The sequence below is a fragment of the Cydia pomonella genome, chromosome 21 (genome assembly GCF_033807575.1).
Source record: "Cydia pomonella isolate Wapato2018A chromosome 21, ilCydPomo1, whole genome shotgun sequence".
NCBI classification, from domain to species: Eukaryota; Metazoa; Arthropoda; class Insecta; order Lepidoptera; family Tortricidae; genus Cydia; species Cydia pomonella.
This window is the reverse complement of record NC_084723.1, coordinates 15,059,167-15,078,173: the sequence shown is the minus strand read 5'-3', so window position 1 is coordinate 15,078,173 and position 19,007 is coordinate 15,059,167. Positions and strand designations below refer to the sequence as shown.

Genomic DNA, 19,007 nt, shown 5'->3' with positions numbered 1-19,007 from the left:
AAGTCCCACAGTAAGCTCAATAAGGCTTGTGTTGAGGGTACTTAGACAACGCTATATATAATATATAAATATTTATAAATACTTAAATACATAGAAAACACGCATGACTCAGGAACAAATATCCATGCTCATCACACGAATAAATGCCCTTACCAGGATTTGAACCCGGGACCATCAGCTTCGTAGGCAGGGTCACTACCCACTAGGCCAAACCGGTCGTCAATAATACTTATTTAGTTATTATTATTTATGTTTCTTAGACAAGCGATTTTTTTATGTAGTTTTGTTACTATTGTAAAACAAAAGAATGTTTACTTTAAGTAAAATGTGCTAACTTAAGGTTTTAAGGCACTTTCCCTCCAGGGCCCATTAATTTTTTCACAGTGTTATGTAAATTGGGTGACAATGCAACAGTGGCGGCGCGTCACAAACATTCGTAGGGAACTCGGAGCTAATTTTGCTTTCCTTTTCTCCATGAACCGATCGTGAAAGTACTCAACGGGCTGAAGTTTAGACAAGCCGGTGGGAATCGAGTTCTTTGAACGATCCGCCACTGCAATGCAATATTGTGTTACCATAGAGCTGACCTATTGATGGACACCGGAGGCGGCTATAGGAACTCTGTGATAAACAACGCAAACTAATTATGTTTGGGTTTGATAGAATTGTCTCGATGAGTTAGTTGCCTGTTGAAAAAGAAGTACAGTCAGCGAAAAAAATGAAAATTAGTATCAAAATGAAAATTACACACTAGGTACGCTCTACGCGTCCGCGCATGGCACTATTTATAAATTGCTTCGCTCGCCGCGGCTTATCGAGGTTTGGTGTCATAGTATGAATGGCCTAAAAGGCAAAGGCATAGCTGGCCTATTAGCTCTCTGAGCCTATCGGCGCCGCAATAGGCACTTTGAAGTAAAAATTGGACTCAAAGTGAAACTCCAGTGATGTAGAGATAGTTGACTGGTAAAATGTCGATATCGATGAATTATGGTTTAGTGCATAAGGCAAAGGAAAATATCAATCACTAGTATAAAAGTCAAATTTACTTTTTTAATTTTTTTTTTTAATATTTAATGGCCTCCTAGCCTAATTGGTAGTGACCCTGCGTACGAAGAAGGAGGGCCCGTGCCTTATTTGTGTGTTCAATACAAATATCTACTCCAGAGTTATAGATGTCTTATATGTATATAAGTATTTATCTATATATTATATATGTCGTCATCTAGGACCTACTGTAGTTTGTCACAACACAAGCCTTACTGCTTATTGTGGTACTAGTTCGCTCTATGTGCATTTATCCCATAATTTACCCATGCAGGATATTAATCAGATTCTAAGAAATTTCAAAATTTATACGACATTGATATAGAAAAAAAAATCAACTTAAAATAAAATAAAATATGGTTTTAGGGTTTAACTGGAGCCAGGCACATATACCAGTAATAACTACATTCACTCATGTGAGTCAGGTACCTCTGAGTGTATCCTGGTCCAGTACACAAGAAGCTGACCGACAGTTGCGGCTGTCCTTGTCCCGCGCGCATGTTGCGCCACCAGCGAGGCAACCGCAACAGTTCCCTGAAGGCATTGTTGTATTGGATGCGTAGGTCGCTTAGGGACCTTTGCGTATAGCTGGTCCATGGTGCACATGTATAGAAAGAAGTACAAAAAGCTCGAAACAATGTTATTTTTACTGACTTGGTACCCTTTAGTATTATTTCTCTGAGATACTTTATTATTATTGGGAAAACTTGACAAAGCGTAGTTAGGCGTCACGTGCGTATTTTAGCTAGACAAAAATAAAAAATCCAACATTCATTCTACGAGTAGGCCTCAATAGCTCTTTCGAATATCAATAAAATTATAGTGGCATCATTTCGAGACATGAAATTATATCTACATTCATTTTATAAAGTTAATACAAATATTGAATACATTCTAAAACGTTAAATACATACCGAAACCCACGCATACTCCAAAATACTTGCTGTCAATCCATTCCCGTGACAAGCATAAACAAGACGAAGATAAAATACCTACAAATGTATCGGCAAAACGCACCTCCCTAGAGAATGTATACCGGCAATCTATCGATATGCCTCGCGCGGAAATGTCGAAAAACTGTCAAGGGTGATTGCAAATTACACGTAAAAGGTTTTGCGTGGAAAACTACCTATATGTATAGCGGCATTTGATTTGAACTTCAAATATTTCAATTCGTTATGATATTGAATTTATGTAAAAATAGGTAGAAACCGTAAGTTGGCCTTTATTACATAACTTGGCCTTAACTAGCATTTAATTATAATTATACTATAAATTGTATCATGGGACTCATGGAGGTATTCAACATTTAGGATTTGGAAAAGTTTGAGTATAATGTTCATAATAAAAAAAATATATATGGCAAAATTGGAGACGGGTGGCAAAGATAGTTTTATTTTTTATTTATTAAACTTTTATTGCATTGAATTCAATTGATATCTGTTATTTGGTAAAATGATTATTTTAATATATAACTTGAGCGAAGTTGGGCTTCAACGAAGAAGTTACGGTTCCATACGGAGATACTTTTGCCAAACCAATTTTCAATGAATTTCAACATTTGTAACGGAGTTTGGTAATTAGGTACATAAATTTTTCATTACTAGTGATATTATATTATAGGGGACATATTATATGGTTCTGCATAGTTTTTCTTTTCCGACCTTTACACCACGGGACCCTAAAAACAAAAACCTTTCAAAAACTCACCAGTGGCGCTGAAAAGAGCGTCAATTATTCACGAATTTACCGTCACCCGGCATCACGAACACGACGGTGTGTGGTAAAACTAAGTACGTACAATTTGCTACATTTTACTGCGTAGTAGGTAATAGGTGTATCCTTGTGGTGTTAATATTACAATTCTAAAGGCATATATATTTCGATGTATAATGTCCGACCGTCCTTACTCTGGGACCGGTCTGAAAACCAGCGCCGGGCATGTCGGCCCGGCACACGCTGAGACTGGAACCCTTTGCCCAATACAATAAATACAATACCGGTTGATCTGTATAAATTATTAATGTATCTTTTTTTAACTATTATGTAACCTTATTCTCCTATGTACTTGTATGTGGCAATAAATGATTCTTATTCTTATTCATTCCGCGTTAATGATTCCCATAATAAACATTATTTAGAATAAACTTAAAGGATCTCTTTAACACTTTCTATTGAGTAGCGAAAATAGCTCAGTCAAGAAATCTTATTCCGAAGATATTTGAAAGTCTATATAATAAACGACAAAAATAGGTTTATTTACACAAAACAGAAAAAGTACAATACAATATAAAATTTGCTTGGCATCGGTCGATGCATAGTACTAAATTATACTTACTTCCTAGTATGGAAGTACCAGGAGTCCCTGCACTAGACTATGCCCCTACTTTATACTATGCATTTGTGTGTCATGTGGACAGTAGCAATATATAAAATTTTAAACAAAATACATTAATTTCGTCAAGCGACATTACAATGTTAGATATATAGAATAGAATAGAATAGAATAATTTTTATTCGTAAACACAAACAAGACACATTATATTACATAATGTAACAAAAACAAAGAAAGTATAAAGTGCCACGAAATGGCTCATCTCAGCATGTTGCTGGTGGCTTCCAGCGCTGATCTTCCGATGAGACCATCAAGTGAGAAAAATCACGAAAGGTAACAGACAAGAAGGAAAAATACATAAATAATATAGAGTGAACAAATTGAAAAATAGATAAAAGATAACGACTGAATTAAGTAAAGATTATTTATAATATCAAGCATCGTAAGCATAGCACTGTATCGGTCCGGTCCAACCATACCTATACTGAACGACTTTCTTAATGGTGTCACGCATAACCTTAAACAAACTTTAAAAGCGTATTTTTTTATCATTTTAAATACAATTTAGTCTTGCTCAAGCACGAAGCTGAATTTAAAAGGATTAGTGTACAGCAAGGTTATTTATTGTGCTTGCCTTGCGGAGCACAGTCATTGAAATCCGTAAATAAATATTTAATTATCAGCGGGGAAATAACAGACTTTAACACAGGTTTTAAAAAAACCCTCTAGACATAGTAGTGCTGATTTTTTTGGATTATGGGTTTGTATTATTAAACAGCCATTGTCATATTATTTAGAAATCGATTGAATATTTAGATCAATAATTTTTAAGTGCCTGGCTATAAAAACTTACATTTTAATAAGAAATATTCTTACAAATTATGCTAATTATTTTAATGATTATAATTTTCTAGTGCTTTATTTCGTACCTGTACGGCTACCACCAGTTTTGGCATTGACATATTTGCTCACGTCTACATAACTTACTTTCTATGCATCTCGCTCGTAAACACATATTACTGCAAGCGAGATGTATAAAAAGTAATTGACGAAGACGTGAGCGAATATATCAATATCAAAACTGGTGGTAGCTATGCTGGTACCCAATAACTTTTTTCCATAAATACTGTCAACATCCTTACTACCCAGAATTGTAAGTTTGTAACATACTGGTTTTGTTTTTTGCCAACCCACGATATTCAGGACGAGGTTTTGGCCAAAATACGAGCTAAATTTGCACACAGCAGATTGAATTAAACAATTTGCCCGACCGCACTTTTTGTAACACTGTCAAAATTGCACTCGTGCATATTCTCGTCCTTATTAAAGCAATGAAAATATTTTGCTGGCGTGTTTTCATAAACTATGTCGGGGAAACATGTACACTATATTATAAAGACTAGCGTTTTCTCCGTATTATAGATTTTAAAGATATTGCAGGACCATTATACAAGGTGTTTATTTAGTTACCTGCAATAATTTACGGACTGAATTAATAGGCGCGAAAAAAAAAACTCTCCCATACAAAATGTCAAGGTCAGCAGACAGCCAAAATTTATCAAAAAGCCATTTTTTTTTTCGCGATTTCGACATATTCTCAGAGAATGACCCCAATACATACCAAGTTCCATTCCGCTGTTATGTTTCTATGTACTTAATTTTAAATAATTACCTGAAACAAAATAATATACAATTAAATTACACGTCAGTTACAATACACGTTCACGTAATTAGACTACATGTTCATAATGTTAGACGTAGAATACACAACGTTAACTAGGTTGGGTTTAAATTTTAAGGCACAGATTTATTCTTTCTAAATTCCTCATCACTAAGGGTCGTTATATCATGACATCGTGGGGTTATTTTGTGCACCAAACCCTTTAGCATACATCTAGAACGCAAGTCGTACTAGAGGGCCAAGGCTCTCCATTCTGCACGATTTTCCGTCTTCCTAATATTAGGCTCCTGTGAACAATGTTCACCCAGTGGGTCGGTGGATGTCCACTACCCGTCCACCATCCACCATGCCAACCTTATTGCGCTTTTCAAAGTTGTCCGGGTCCCACACTAAGCACAGACTAAGGAATATTAAATTAAATATTGTAGACACAAAAAGAAAACGAATGTAGATGGCGCTGTACGGTATAAAATAAAAGGTGTTTGTCAAGGGTGTTAACGAGATTTTCGATTACATATAAGTACTAGAAGAAGAAAATTCACGACAAAATTAATGGCGAAAATTATAAACTCAAAAACGTACTTATCCTCTTTTATAGTTAAATAGAAAGAAAAAAAAAGAAGGAATAAAGTTTTATCTACATGCAATTGATTGATTGATAGATGACATTGTTTTCAAATTATCAAAACCCCTAGTGTAAATTTGTTCTATAGCGTGACGTGACTGACGTACGCGTTTGCGTTAAGTCTCATTTTGTATGGGATTTCTAAACAGCGCGCCAAGCGAGACGTTTTGGAAACTCAAAATCCCATACAAAATGAGACTTAACGCAAGCGCGTACGTCACGTTTCGCTATGGAATAAATTTACACTAGGGGTACAGATGACAGCCTCCTTTCATAGTTTTAATGAATTCACTAATTTCTTAATTTAGCATCTAGTTACATAGCTTACATTTCTCTGTTGCCCTATCTATACAAAAATAGTTTTTGCCAAATATATCATATATGGTAAAATTGGGTTTTATCATTGACTGTACTTTTTTACGTTAGGCAACTAATACTCATCGAGGCACAAAAACCCCAAACACAATTAAGTTGCGTTGTTTCATCACAGAGTTCCTATGGCCACCTTCTGTCTCCATTATCAGATCAGCTTGATGTACCATATAATATTGTATTGTCACCTGACTTACATATGTATGCAAATTTTCAGCTCAATCCGAAATCAGGAAGTGGGTCAAATTTAGCTGGCAAGTTTTAACCCACACCAACTGACATACATACTAACAAGGCAAGTTAAATAAGAGCTTGGAAAGAACTCAGAAGCGTTCACATAATAATTACACACGGCCCGATTCGAACTTTACGATACGTCAAACATTTGATAAAGATACGGGCTTAGGCCACTCTCCCATACTTGGTTTGTAGGATTGCTGATTATAAAACTTTAAAAATACAATTCTTGTAAACAAGGTTAAAATTAAAATGTTAAGATATTTTCTTTCAACGACGCAAATTTAGGCAATCTAGCAATTTATAAATAAGCATAAAAACAAACAGTATTCAGATCTCGTCAAAACCTAATTTAAAATGAAATTGCTTTTGTGACCCAATATTTTATATTCAATTACTTTAAGAGATAATTCTTAAAGCTAAAGTATAAAAACAAAGAAACAAAAAACCAATTATGGATCCTTCAAACGATCTTCGATAGAGGATGAATTAGAATTAATAAGTGCCTGCAAAAGATTAAAAGAAATTGGCAAAGATAAACAAATTTGTAAGAAGGGCAGTGCTATGTAAAAAGCATCATTTTGGATGAAAAGAGAATTGTAAATTAGATAAAAAACTTGTTAGACTTAAATAAAGTAAGAATCACTGCTTTTAAGATGATAGAACGTATATAGATTTATTTTTATTAACTGATCGGCGTTTGGCCCTAGTCACACCTGATGGAATGTGAAGACAGGTCCTAAGATGAAGCTCACTAATTTCACAGTCTGCTATTCACTCTTGCTTTATAGAGTGAATTTAAATGTCAAAAAACAAATAGTGTATAACTGGAAATAAGAAATTATGAGAAAGCTTTATACTTGCTTAGTAACAACAAGGCCTATTTTGAAATATTTTGGGAGACATACTGCTTACCTACGTATATTCTGGACTACCTACAGTCTGGCGGTAAAATGTAGAAAATTGACGGCATTACTGAACGTAAGCAGGCAACTTACAATATTATTCTGCATTCGTATAATGGTTACAAACCGCTAACATTCATCTCATTCTGCAACATAAATGCGTTCTATAAGTTGGCTGCTTACCAACAAGTGAATGCATTAATATTTGTTTAGCAAATCAAATTAATTTATTTAAATATCTTGATTTGTGCTTTCATGTAACACTGTAACACACTATGCAGTCACAGAATATATATTAGATTATTTTATTTCATGATATAAGTTACAGCTGTATAGCTTGGGGTGCTTAACATAGCCAAATAGTACTTCACACAGGGTCACAGACTTTTGTTATATAAAGCGCAGGTTCGACCTCCTGGAGTACTGTTCTTATCTCTGGCCTGGCGCTCCACAATACCAGCTCCTCTTGACTCCATCCAACGGCGAGCAGTTCGTATTGTCGGCGATCCCAAACTTACTGACGGCTTAGAACCTCTTAGCCTTCAGAGAAACTTTGGCTCTCTTTGCATATATGTTCTACCATCATTACAATGGGAAATGCTCAGAAGAACTTTTTGAATTGGTGCCATCGTCTCTTTTTTATCATCCAGCCAAAGGAGAAAAGCACTTCCTCACTTCTTAGATAGGTACATGGGACACCAAGAATAAGCGGGCATCTCTCTCGTTACCTCCTAGAACGTGCAGAATGTGGGATGAGTTGCCTCCTGAGGTATTTCCCTTGCGCTACGACATGGGATTCTTCAAGAAGCGGGTGGTTAGGGTTCTCAAAAGTTGGCAACGCTGAAGTGGCTCCCGTGATTTTGATTTTTTTTTATACTACGTGGGTGGCAAACAAGCATACGGCCCGCCTGATGGTAAGCAGTCTCCGTAGCCTATGTACGCCTGCAACTCCAGAGGAGTTACATGCGCGTTGCCGACCCTAAACCCGCCCCCTCGTTGAGCTCTGGCAACCTTACTCACCGGCAGGAACACAACACTATGTCCATGGCGGCTCACCTGCTCGTTTGCAGATTATCACATAAAGAACAGTACAAATTTACCTAGGCCATAATTATAATAGGCCATGATCGTCAAAAACTACAAACTAACATACAAGAATTCCAAGAAGAAAATATATCAAATAATCGTAATGGTAGAATAACAAAAAATATAAATATAAATTAAATTTAATTTTTTCATTTTCAAAAGTAATTACCTACATAAAATATACAATAATATTTACATTGCGCATGTAACTCCTCTGGAGTTGCAGGCGTACATAGGCTACGGAGACTGCTTACCATCAGGCGGGCCGTATGCTTGTTTGCCACCAACGTAGTATAAAATTATATAAATTTTAAACTGGAATATATTTACTACGGAAAAAGTGACCGGTCCCTCCAATGCCGGAGGCCGGGTAGCCTAGAAGACTAGGGCGTAAGCTGAAGACGCCGATTCGGGTCCAGCTTTCGCCACTAAAGGGCTTGGTCACTTTTTTCTTTTTTTCCCTTGATTGATGACATATTTTTCAGTTTGACATATATTAGACAGGATATCTACCTAATTTTTGCCTTTTTTTGTCGAACTGTAAATTGGCTTTTAATTGAGACGCAATATCCAAGCATCGTTGCGATATCAATAGCATTAATCTAAAGGACAATAAATATATATTTTTTAATTAACCTGGTTTGCTGCGTCTACTCCAGTTACGGGACTAAAATAATTATTCGGGCGCGAACATAAGAGATGAGTATTGCAGTAGGTAAGTTTCGGTCAGAGGTTAACTGTGGCTTTCTGATTTCCTAAAAAAAAATATTTAGACCGAGAATAAAGGTACTTTTCAATTAGTCATTCAAAAATTAAAAGTACCTGTAATATTGGAAAACCACGCAGGATAAGAGTAAGTAATCTTTACAACTAACCCTAGAATACGGCAAGTAAGAAAATTATGATGCAAGTAGAATTACCAGTATGTTGCAGAAATAGGAACATCAAGACTAAGGAACAAATATCATACATATCCTTACCTGGATTCGAACCCAGGACTATTGACTTCATAGGCACGGTCACTACCCACTAGGCCAGACCGGTCGTCTGAATAAAAGATGTAACTAGGTATTGTTTTCTTTCGTGTAATATGTATAAGACTATTTTCTTTACTCTATTACTAGTTGGCCTACTGTAGACTATGTTATTTGCAGGCCGGTGTGACGAAATTACAGAATAGCATTTGTTTTAATTAGCGACGCGTAAATTGCCGGCCGCCGGCCAAGATTTCCCTTCGAGGTGTTTTGGTCCAGGAGGGAGGTCATTTTTTTTCGAGTGTTTATTTAATTCGACTTCTTTAATCTATTTTTTAATTAATTTTAAGTAAGCAAGCTTTTCAGGTTTGATTTTTAAGTAGAATACCAGCGAGAACTTAGTGAACAAAAAATAAATTTACACAAATTGACTCAGTCCTACGGTACGCTCAAGAAGGCTTGTGTTGTAGGTACTCAGACAACGATATATATAATATACAAATTATACTTAAATATATACATAGAAAACATCCATGACTCAGGTAACTGTGCTCATCCCACAAATACATGCCCTTACCGGGATTCGAACCCAGAACTATCGACTTCATAGGCAGGGTCACTACCCATTAGGCTAGACCGGTCGTCATCATAATCGTACGTCTAGTGAAACTAACCGACTATCATTCAAAACAGTTATTGTAACTTTGTTTTAGTTTTGAACACATGTTTTTATTACTGCTTATATAACACGACAAACGGTCCCAATGACAACAATATCGTTTCCAGGGATGTTTTCATAACATAATCGAAACATTATATCGCCTTCGTCACTTGTTGTCTCGATAAGTCACATCTTTAGTGTGTCCAGTGCATTGCTTCCGTATTGTGGGTTTTGAAATAATGGATTTATGCAATAATGCAAGGAAGTTCACAAACATGCAGGTATGTACGTAGTGATGACATTATAAGGAAACTGTCATGACAGTTTTCTCCTTCCAGGGCAGGAAGAACTGATATTTTTAAATGGAAGAACATAAAGGGAGGTTTCATATCTATCAGTTTATTTAAGATATTTAGAGTTATATAAATATAGAATAATACAATTATTCAAAGCATTACCGAAAGTATAGTTTCTTCAGACATAATTGTTTTAAGTAAATTGGGGTGACCATTCAATTCAATTTATTACTCCCCAATCTACCCTATCAAATTGACAGCGCGGGATTGCAGACTTAAGTTTTCAGTTAATTTATTGTTTCAAAGTTATTTTAGAATGCTCGAGTATTTTTCTGGTGGTCAGCAAAGAAACCGTTATAGTTTTCCTAAGTTTATTTATAAAAATGTTTATATTTGTATATTGATACTTGTAGGAAAGCAAGAAATGTAACAACACGATATAATATAATATAAATCCTTTTTATTGCACAACCTCAAAATAATTTTACAAGGAGTCACACATACTATATAAAGACAGAGGTAAACAAAATAATAGTCAAATAAAAATAATTTTCTTTCAGATACCAATATTAATATGTCTGATATTAATTCCATTACCTGTGCAAAATATAGAATACTATAAAACCTACTACACGAAAGAAGTACTCTTATTATGGAACCGAAGTGGAATGAAGCCATGTTGCCTGAACGTCCACAAATATACCAATACTTTGTTCTTCTGCTTTAGCAGACCTCAAAATTTCGATTCCCAAGTAGCCTTTTTAAATATGGATACAAAAGAAACAGAAACAATCACGGGAATCAAGAAAGGATGTGCTAATACTGTAGATCAAGAAAATGATATAGTTTATTTAGGAGGAAGTAAAGGAATTTACAAGTACAACATGGAAACGAAGAAGCCAGAATTTTACGCAGAAAAGGATGTTCACATAAAATCACTTTTTTACAAGGAACGCTTATATTACATTCGGCATCCAGATAAGAAAGTATTCATAGAACATGAAGGACAGTTTGCACATATTTCTGAATTTATGGATCTAAAGATAGACCATTTCCTTGTCAGTAGGGAAGGAATAGTATATTTCACTGTTAAGAACAACATTTACATTTATGATAAAAATGAGACGCAATGGGACCTTAAAGGGCTTAGAAAAGCTCATACAGTGAATGCAATGGCTGAAGACAATAACGGCATAGTGTACCTTGGCACAGATCGTGGAGTGTTTACAGTGGTAAAAAATGGACTACAGAAGTTTATGAATGAGAAGAATATTGTAGGTATAACGACAGATAAACAAGATAATTTGATATTTGCAGATAATTTTAGTATATTTAGATTATTACGAAATGAAAAATAATTCAAAATTATTAAATGTTATAAAAAATTGTGATCTGAGTTAGAAAATTAAATAATAATTGCAGTTAAAAGTACGAAAAATTTAGTTTTTCTTTAGAAAATAGCTATTACCTGCGTATAAACATGCCATGCTCACAATTCATTGATATTCAATCAATTCATGTAAATCGCTTAAATTAGCTTGCAATCTTAACTGATGTTCTAAACATAATAATACCTGGGTATGAGTAACTCGTTTAAAATAATTTTCACCACACCAACTGGTAAGATCTGCTTGATTGTTAAAAAATAATGCGAAAGTTGCATTTTATCCACATGTAGGACAAAGTAATCAGATATTTTGAGCTGGAAGAATTGACTTTTAAATGATTATTTTGAATGATACATTTTTATTACGTTTATGGATTTGATTTGGTTTCATTTTTTTGGTATTTCATAGTTCATAATTTGGTGGTGGCTGGCGTTGGTATGTTTTTTTTGTGTTTCACTCGGAGGCAAAGTTTGTTTAACCCGTGCCTTAAAACCCTCGCTACGTTCAAGATTCCACTTCTCGCATCACTCTCTACGCTCGTAGGTCAATTTTGAAATCTTTCGCTTGCTCGTGTATCAATATTAGCATGAGCGGTTAAACGACAACTTTGCCCCCTTGTAAAACAAATAGCTATTTAAATATGTTCGAGTCTCACGATAGTTTCATAGTTAAAATTCGTTACTTAAATGTTGTCGCTTGAAAATCTTTTTATTCGATTCATTAAGCTTACAGTCAGAGCAGCCAGTTAATAAAAAGTCGATAGAAAAGGGTTTATTATCTATTAGCCTTTTAAACCCAACCATGGAGAATTTCATTAAAGGCTGGATCTTAATTATATCGGTTCACTCGGTATTAAGGTCATGGGGAGTTTACAGTCTTTTTTGCTGAGATAGACCCAAAACCACAGACAACTTACCTACTGGAAAAGGCATATAGGTACCCGTAAGACCCCCGTGACCACCATATGTGGGCAGATTTTTTTAGTTGTAGTTTTATTTTCAATCAGATTTCGATAAAATTGTGTGTTTATTTATTTTAAGGAGTATCAACAGCTACAAAAACATTATGCAGATTCAGGTAACAATACAAAGCTAAAATTGGTAACCGCTTCATAAAAGAAACAAAGGCTTTTGTTTAACAGATTAGGGCTTGATGCGTAAAAATCAAAATTCATACTATAGGTATGATTATCCCATGTTTATATTAATTTATCCTTGTACCCATCGTTGGACGTTGGTAGACCGATGCCGCGTTTTAAAGACTGTGTTAACCGAGACGTCAGCATTTGAAATCGACCACCATGCCTGGGAAACCTTAGTTGAAGACCGTGCATGGCACAAACGTGTTGTGGAGGGGAGAAGGTTAAGAGACCAAGACTGCCGGCCTTGCGAAGGTGACAATCGATATCGCTACGACAACGAAACGCTTTATGTCTCTCTATCGCTCTTCCATATTAGTACGACAGTGACAGTTGCGTTTCGACCGTTCCGTAGCGTAAGCGATTTGCATGTTGGCTACGCGGCCTGGTTTAATGTATTAGATAGCAGAAGGTGTCGCAGAAAGCAAACCGGGACTGGAACCTCAGGTAGCATGAGCTTTCTCTGCCAAAAATGTGCGGTCGTCGCTCACGCATCGGCCTCCACAGTCACCAAACCCATTGTCTAAACAGAATGTATTTAAATCGTCTGCAATAGATGCAAAAGCCTGTGATGATGTACCCATCGAGCAGAGAACACTTGCGCTGATTGGTACAGTGTCCGCGATAAGCAATTTCAACCAACATACACTGTTAATGGCTTCCCGAGCCCGATTCAGATTTTACCATTTGTTATGGTCTTGGTCTTATTTTGATAAGTATACCTAGATATTTTTGTAGCACGAACGTTGACGTCTAAGTGTTTGACAAAATAAAAACATCGACAGTCCTGTTATCGATAAGTGCCACTTCAACGTGATAGAGGTAATACAAAGAAAAATATAGGGTAATAGGGTGCGTTAAAAATAGATAATAGTAACAAAACTATAAATTTATTTATTTTTTACATACTTTAGAAAACAAATTGAAACCCTTTTGTAACTTTCTTTCTTCGTGTCACTGAATTCATTCTCCCATAAGTCACTCCATGATAAACACACACCTAAATTGTTTTTCAAATTGACGCAGAATGTACTATATTAAACCCATTTTTGATCCCATAGCAAATCTGTGTCTGTGTCTCTGTATATGGCTACAGTGTAGGTGTATCTTAGTTTTTTATTATTAACAGTATCGCACTGATGTATTAATGACCGTCTTTCTCTTTTACTTAAATATGTATACTTCGTTGAAGTAGTAAGTATGTACTTATCGATAACAAGATTGTCGATATTTTTATTGTGGTAAACACTAAGCAAATTCCGTTCCTGCTAGAAAAATATCTAGGTATATTGATAAGTTTATTGGTGCATGCGAAATGGAGTAAAGTTGGCCCAAGAAAAGATGAGCAGACGAGTCGTCTCCGATGGTAAGTAATTATAGTCACTGATTCAAACTTTCACTATTATTACACATTAACTTATAGATATAGGACTTAATCGCGTATTAACAAGATAAATTCATGTTGATGTCAACTTTTGCCAGTCTTCTTCGAGATCACGGCGACAACGCCGTCCTCGAAACGTCGTAGGTAAATTTAAAACTTAATACGCGATTAAGTCTCGTTTCTATAAGTTAATGAGCAGTTATAGCGACCGTGCGCGTTGGAGGGTCTGCCATCTTGTGGCCTGAATCGGAACCATAAACATGCACATGTACACGTCACGTGTTTTCTTGTGCATAGTAGGTTCTGCCATCTTGTGGGCTACATCGGAACAATAAACATCGCATTTACGCCTCGCGCCAAAAATCTGACGGCTCCTGTGCTGCCTCCTACAGTTCATGCACGCTCCCTATAGTCGCCCATGAACACCTGCAAAATCCTGACAGGTTGCAAGTGCGTTGCTTTAAGTAATTACAACAACAACATCGGTGGCAAACAAGTATACGGCCCGCCTGATGGTAAGCAGTCTCCATAGCGTATCAACGCCTGCAACTCTAGAAGTGTTATAAGCGTGTTGCCGACCTTCATACTCCACACCCTCGTTGTGCTCTGATTTTTTTATTATTTAAAATGGGAGGAGATGCTTCCAGTTATAAAGATACCTCCTAGCCTGAGACCCGAAAGTAGTTGTTTTGGTATTTAATTTGAAAATCTTTGTTATGCAATAAAAGTTTAAAATATATTTTGGTATATAAGTACATACAATAATTTGTACAGGAGGTCTCAGTAGGATAAATATATTCATCATCATCATCATCAATCGCTTGCCCTTATCCCATTCATTTGGGGTCGGCGCAGCATGTCTTTTTCTTCCATATCTTTCTGTCACCCGTCATCTCATCATTCACTCGCGTTCGTTTCATGTCATCTCTCACACAATCCATCCACCGTTTCCTAGGTTTTCCTCTCCCGTTCCATCCCTCCACATTCATTCGTAATACCTTTCTCGTCACATGACTTTCATCCCTCCGCATCATATGCCCATACCACGCTAGGCGATTCGCTCTTACTTTATCTATTAGGATAAATATATTATAGAAATATTAATACCCAACTGTCACTCTGAAATAGCTCCCCTATTTCTGACGAAAACGTTAATATAAGATAAGATATCCAAAACTACTCTCGATTGGGACACGTCACGTCACGTCACCAGCACGCACCGAATAATCCGGTTGATTTCAATACGCAGACTACCTTCTACAGACACTGCATCAATCAGATAAAATTACCTCTCAGCATACGACAAGCCTCTAAGATGACGTTCAAGCGCATGCTGCGCAAGTATCTTTTAGAAAAGTCTCATGATTAAGTTTCTTCATAGTAAATTTAGTAGTAGGTACGTATATATATATTTATTTATTGGTATGTACCTCTTATATTTTATATATAAAAGGTACATAATTATTATTATTATTGTACTGTGTATTTATTTTATCTTCACATTATACATTTGTATTTTTGCCTATTAATTTTAAGCGTCAAGCCTTAGGGTTATTTACATGCCCCGCACCAATTATGCTTCTCTGTTTGGCCTAAACGTTGACTGGTAGAGAATGCCGCATGGCATTAGGTCCGCCTTTTGTCACTTTTAAATAAATACTATTTAATTTCATTTCATTTAAAAGGACCGACACACATTTGGTTAACAACATACAAAAGTATATCTTTTTGGCTCTATGACCATTAGATAACGAATTAAGGTAGCTTAAGGCATTGAGTCCGCTTTTTTAATCGAGCATTAGTGATAGTCGCCATTTCAGATTGGGCAAAAAATAAATGCTGTCGTATGTCCGGATATCAGCCTCTACCGGTCGCAATTATCAGCCGATTCCGAGCAGGTTTAATAAATCAATAGTTTTTTTTTGTCGATTCAGGTTTTAGAAATTTTCCAAATCGCGGAGTGTATGGTTCGTATGGTATTTATTAAAGTTATGCTCGAGAGGTCAACAGGCACAGCTCACGGAGCCACTGGTATAGTCTTTATGATATCACGAAAATGTTTTATTGATATGTAAAAGATACCATGGGGCGTACTTGGCTGAATAAATTCTTGAACTTTGCTCCAATGGTATTGGCCGGTCAAAGTATTTTACATCTGTAAAATTGCTCCATCTTGAATTAGGCGATCTGTGTTTCAATACCAAATTCTGTCGTTGGCATTGGTACGTCATATAATATGCCAGCTATCGCATTTTGACGGTTTATTATTTTGCAACGTTTATTTAGAATTGCGAGTGATATTTTTTCTATACTACGTCGGTGGCAAACAAGCTTACGGCTCGCCTGATGGTAAGCAGTCTCCGTTGCCTACATACGCCTGCAACTCCAGAGGAGTTACATGCGCGTTGCCGACCCAAACAGTCCACATCCTCGTTGACGTATTTGAAGTAGTTATGTATTAAGTTATTATATGCTGTTGAGTGTTCCTGACATACACAGCCGCGTCCAGTTTTATGTTCGCTTCCGGCTCCTGCGAGTTGCACCACTCGTGCTGTCACCACAGACCAAATAATATTGTTAAGGCTCATTTAGACGGCGCACGAACTCGCATACGATTTATTTATATTGCGAACTATTGAGGTAGCCTCAATTCAGCCTCAAATGCCGGAATGTACCTAATGAAACACACATGCGAGTTCCCGCACCGTCTAAATAAGCCCTTACGCGCGCTATGTATGCCCGAGACCTCTATGACGTATTATTATTATTTGTATCTCCTTGGATTTCATGGGCCTATAAATCCCGGTCTTTTGATAGGCTGCGTGGGGATATAGATCCAACACGTAGAGGCCTCTTGGAGAGCTTTAATGTCATGTAGAACGCCTGCTGGGACCCGTTCACGGGCGCAACAATAGACACCCATGAACCGGTCGCAATAGGCATTGGGACTATTGTAGTAAAGTGAACAGTAAAACGGTATATGGATTGAAGTTTGGGAGGACAATGAGACTGGGTTATTGCAAAGACGTCCGGACACCTGCCATAACAATGCTTTCACTAGTTATCGAGGCAGGCGGTGACTCGCCGCCCACTATTATTATTATGTCTTTCCCATCACGGAACAATGGTTTGGTTTGGCGCGGAGCCGAAGCCAACACGTAGATGCCCTTTTGACACTTTAATGAAATGTAAGGGGTACACCTAGCGGATGCTGCCCTTGCCCATGTCATGGGACGCACGCAGAGGCAGTAAGGGTGTAAGGACTATTTGAGGGTTGATGGAATCTAAAATGAACTGGGCTATTGGGTGAAAGCGATGGACTAAATACTGGTTTATGGGATAAAAAACCGGACGCCTGCCTAATAAAACGGTATTCAATTTTATTTCCGGCAGACGGTGACTCGCCCCCACAAGATGGGCCCCCACAAAAAGCGACATCTAGGATGGCTCAAGGGCAACACCGGTGTGAGCGGCTCAGGGGTGTCGAGAGGTGTTACGCCGCTTTCTACCCAGTGGCTGCTCGCAGCCACTGTGCCAACTCGCGTCTTATGCAATTTTTCACTTCCACCCCTGGAGCTTATAGCTCTAACGACTCCACTCTGGCCGGCCGGCTAAGGCAAGCCAGAGGCAGAGAATCCTGATTGCACTGGTAAAACCAGCGGGCGATGGGGTCGTCACATCCCTACGCCTTATTATTATTATTATTGAAGTTTGTAGGCCCTTGAGTGCCATGTCGACCAGGCAGTGATCTATTGTTTTTTTTTACCCTTAAAAGTTCATTACTAATGCCCGTTGAATCCAGGAAATTCCAGATTCTTTGGGCTGTAATGTTCTGTACCTAATAGGATTGCAATACGTGCCGTCCTATGTGGGTACTTCTTTTTGACATTAGTGGTCCACAGGAACAGAGAATGTCGTATGTATTACGGAAGGTGGAGATAAGGAACGAAATCTCCATGTACCAAAAAGAGTCATCAAAAAAACTTTTAATAGGTGGCGCTACAATACCTAGAGTACTTGAACAAAAAAATCAAATCATAGACAGCGCAATTCACTCTATCAATAACGCCTAGGTCTTAGCTACTCTAGCGCTACTCTGGAGAGATTTGGAACTATTATTTATAGCTGACAGCTGGACACTTTTGCAACAGTTCTACCATAACATAAGAGATGCCACTCCTCTTAATTCCACACTCCATAGTATGTATGACATGCAAAGATGCCATTTCGTGGCACTATGACGTATGTATGACATGCTAAGATGACATTTCGTGGCACTATAATACTTTATGTTGTTGTTACATTATGCACTTATAATTTGTCTCGTTTGTGTTTACGAAAAAAATACTTCTATCTATTTTATTCTATTCTATAACATGATGGACGAGTGGCAACACTGGCCGGGAGCAAACGTCAAATTAGCTCTGCGTATTAAAATAATTATTTAAAACGTTATAATGTAATAATTAAGAAGTTTTGGTGATAATTAGAAAGTTCACATCGCAATTGAAGTAGAACATCGTTATCCTTCTAATGTAACATATGAAGAAAATATTGACGACAGAAAACAAGGCAACTGTCAACGGTGTAACGTTCCAAATTTAAAATTACACCGTATTTGCCTGTATTTTACCGCAGATTTTTACAGATGAGTATTGTTTTCATAATTTATAAGCCTAGTTTTTTGTTTATTTGTCTAGAATTATTATTTGTCAAACTTTATTTTGTGCTACCTTTATATGTTTTGTGAAGAACTTGGTTTGTAACATAACAGGATTCTAACATATCAAAATATCTTAATTCATTTTTAAATCACTTCAAGAACAATAAAATTATACCCTGTGGTTATGAGTGAACTTGCAAGATAGTGAATTATAAAGT

General features: G+C 36.8%; 2 protein-coding genes across 3 annotated transcripts in view; one reads left to right on the top strand and one right to left on the bottom strand.

Annotated features, from left to right (window-relative positions):
* The window catches only part of LOC133529564 (alpha-2 adrenergic receptor), an 876,629-nt gene that overhangs the window by 102,584 nt on the left and 755,038 nt on the right, over positions 1-19,007 (bottom strand). The gene's annotated exons all lie outside the window — the stretch shown is intronic.
* Positions 9,389-11,834, top strand: LOC133529568 (ommochrome-binding protein-like). Its single transcript, XM_061867315.1, has 2 exons — positions 9,389-10,201; positions 10,777-11,834. Exons 1-2 carry the CDS (start codon positions 10,160-10,162, stop codon positions 11,572-11,574), a joined length of 840 nt encoding a protein of 279 aa, XP_061723299.1. The 5' UTR covers positions 9,389-10,159; the 3' UTR covers positions 11,575-11,834.

Coding starts and splice junctions, on each gene's coding strand:
- LOC133529568 (XM_061867315.1), top strand. CDS start 10,160: ATGGATTTATGCAATAATGCAAGGAAGTTCACAAACATGCAG. Junction 10,202..10,776: donor GGAAGTTCACAAACATGCAG/GTATGTACGTAG, acceptor ATTTTCTTTCAG/ATACCAATATTAATATGTCT.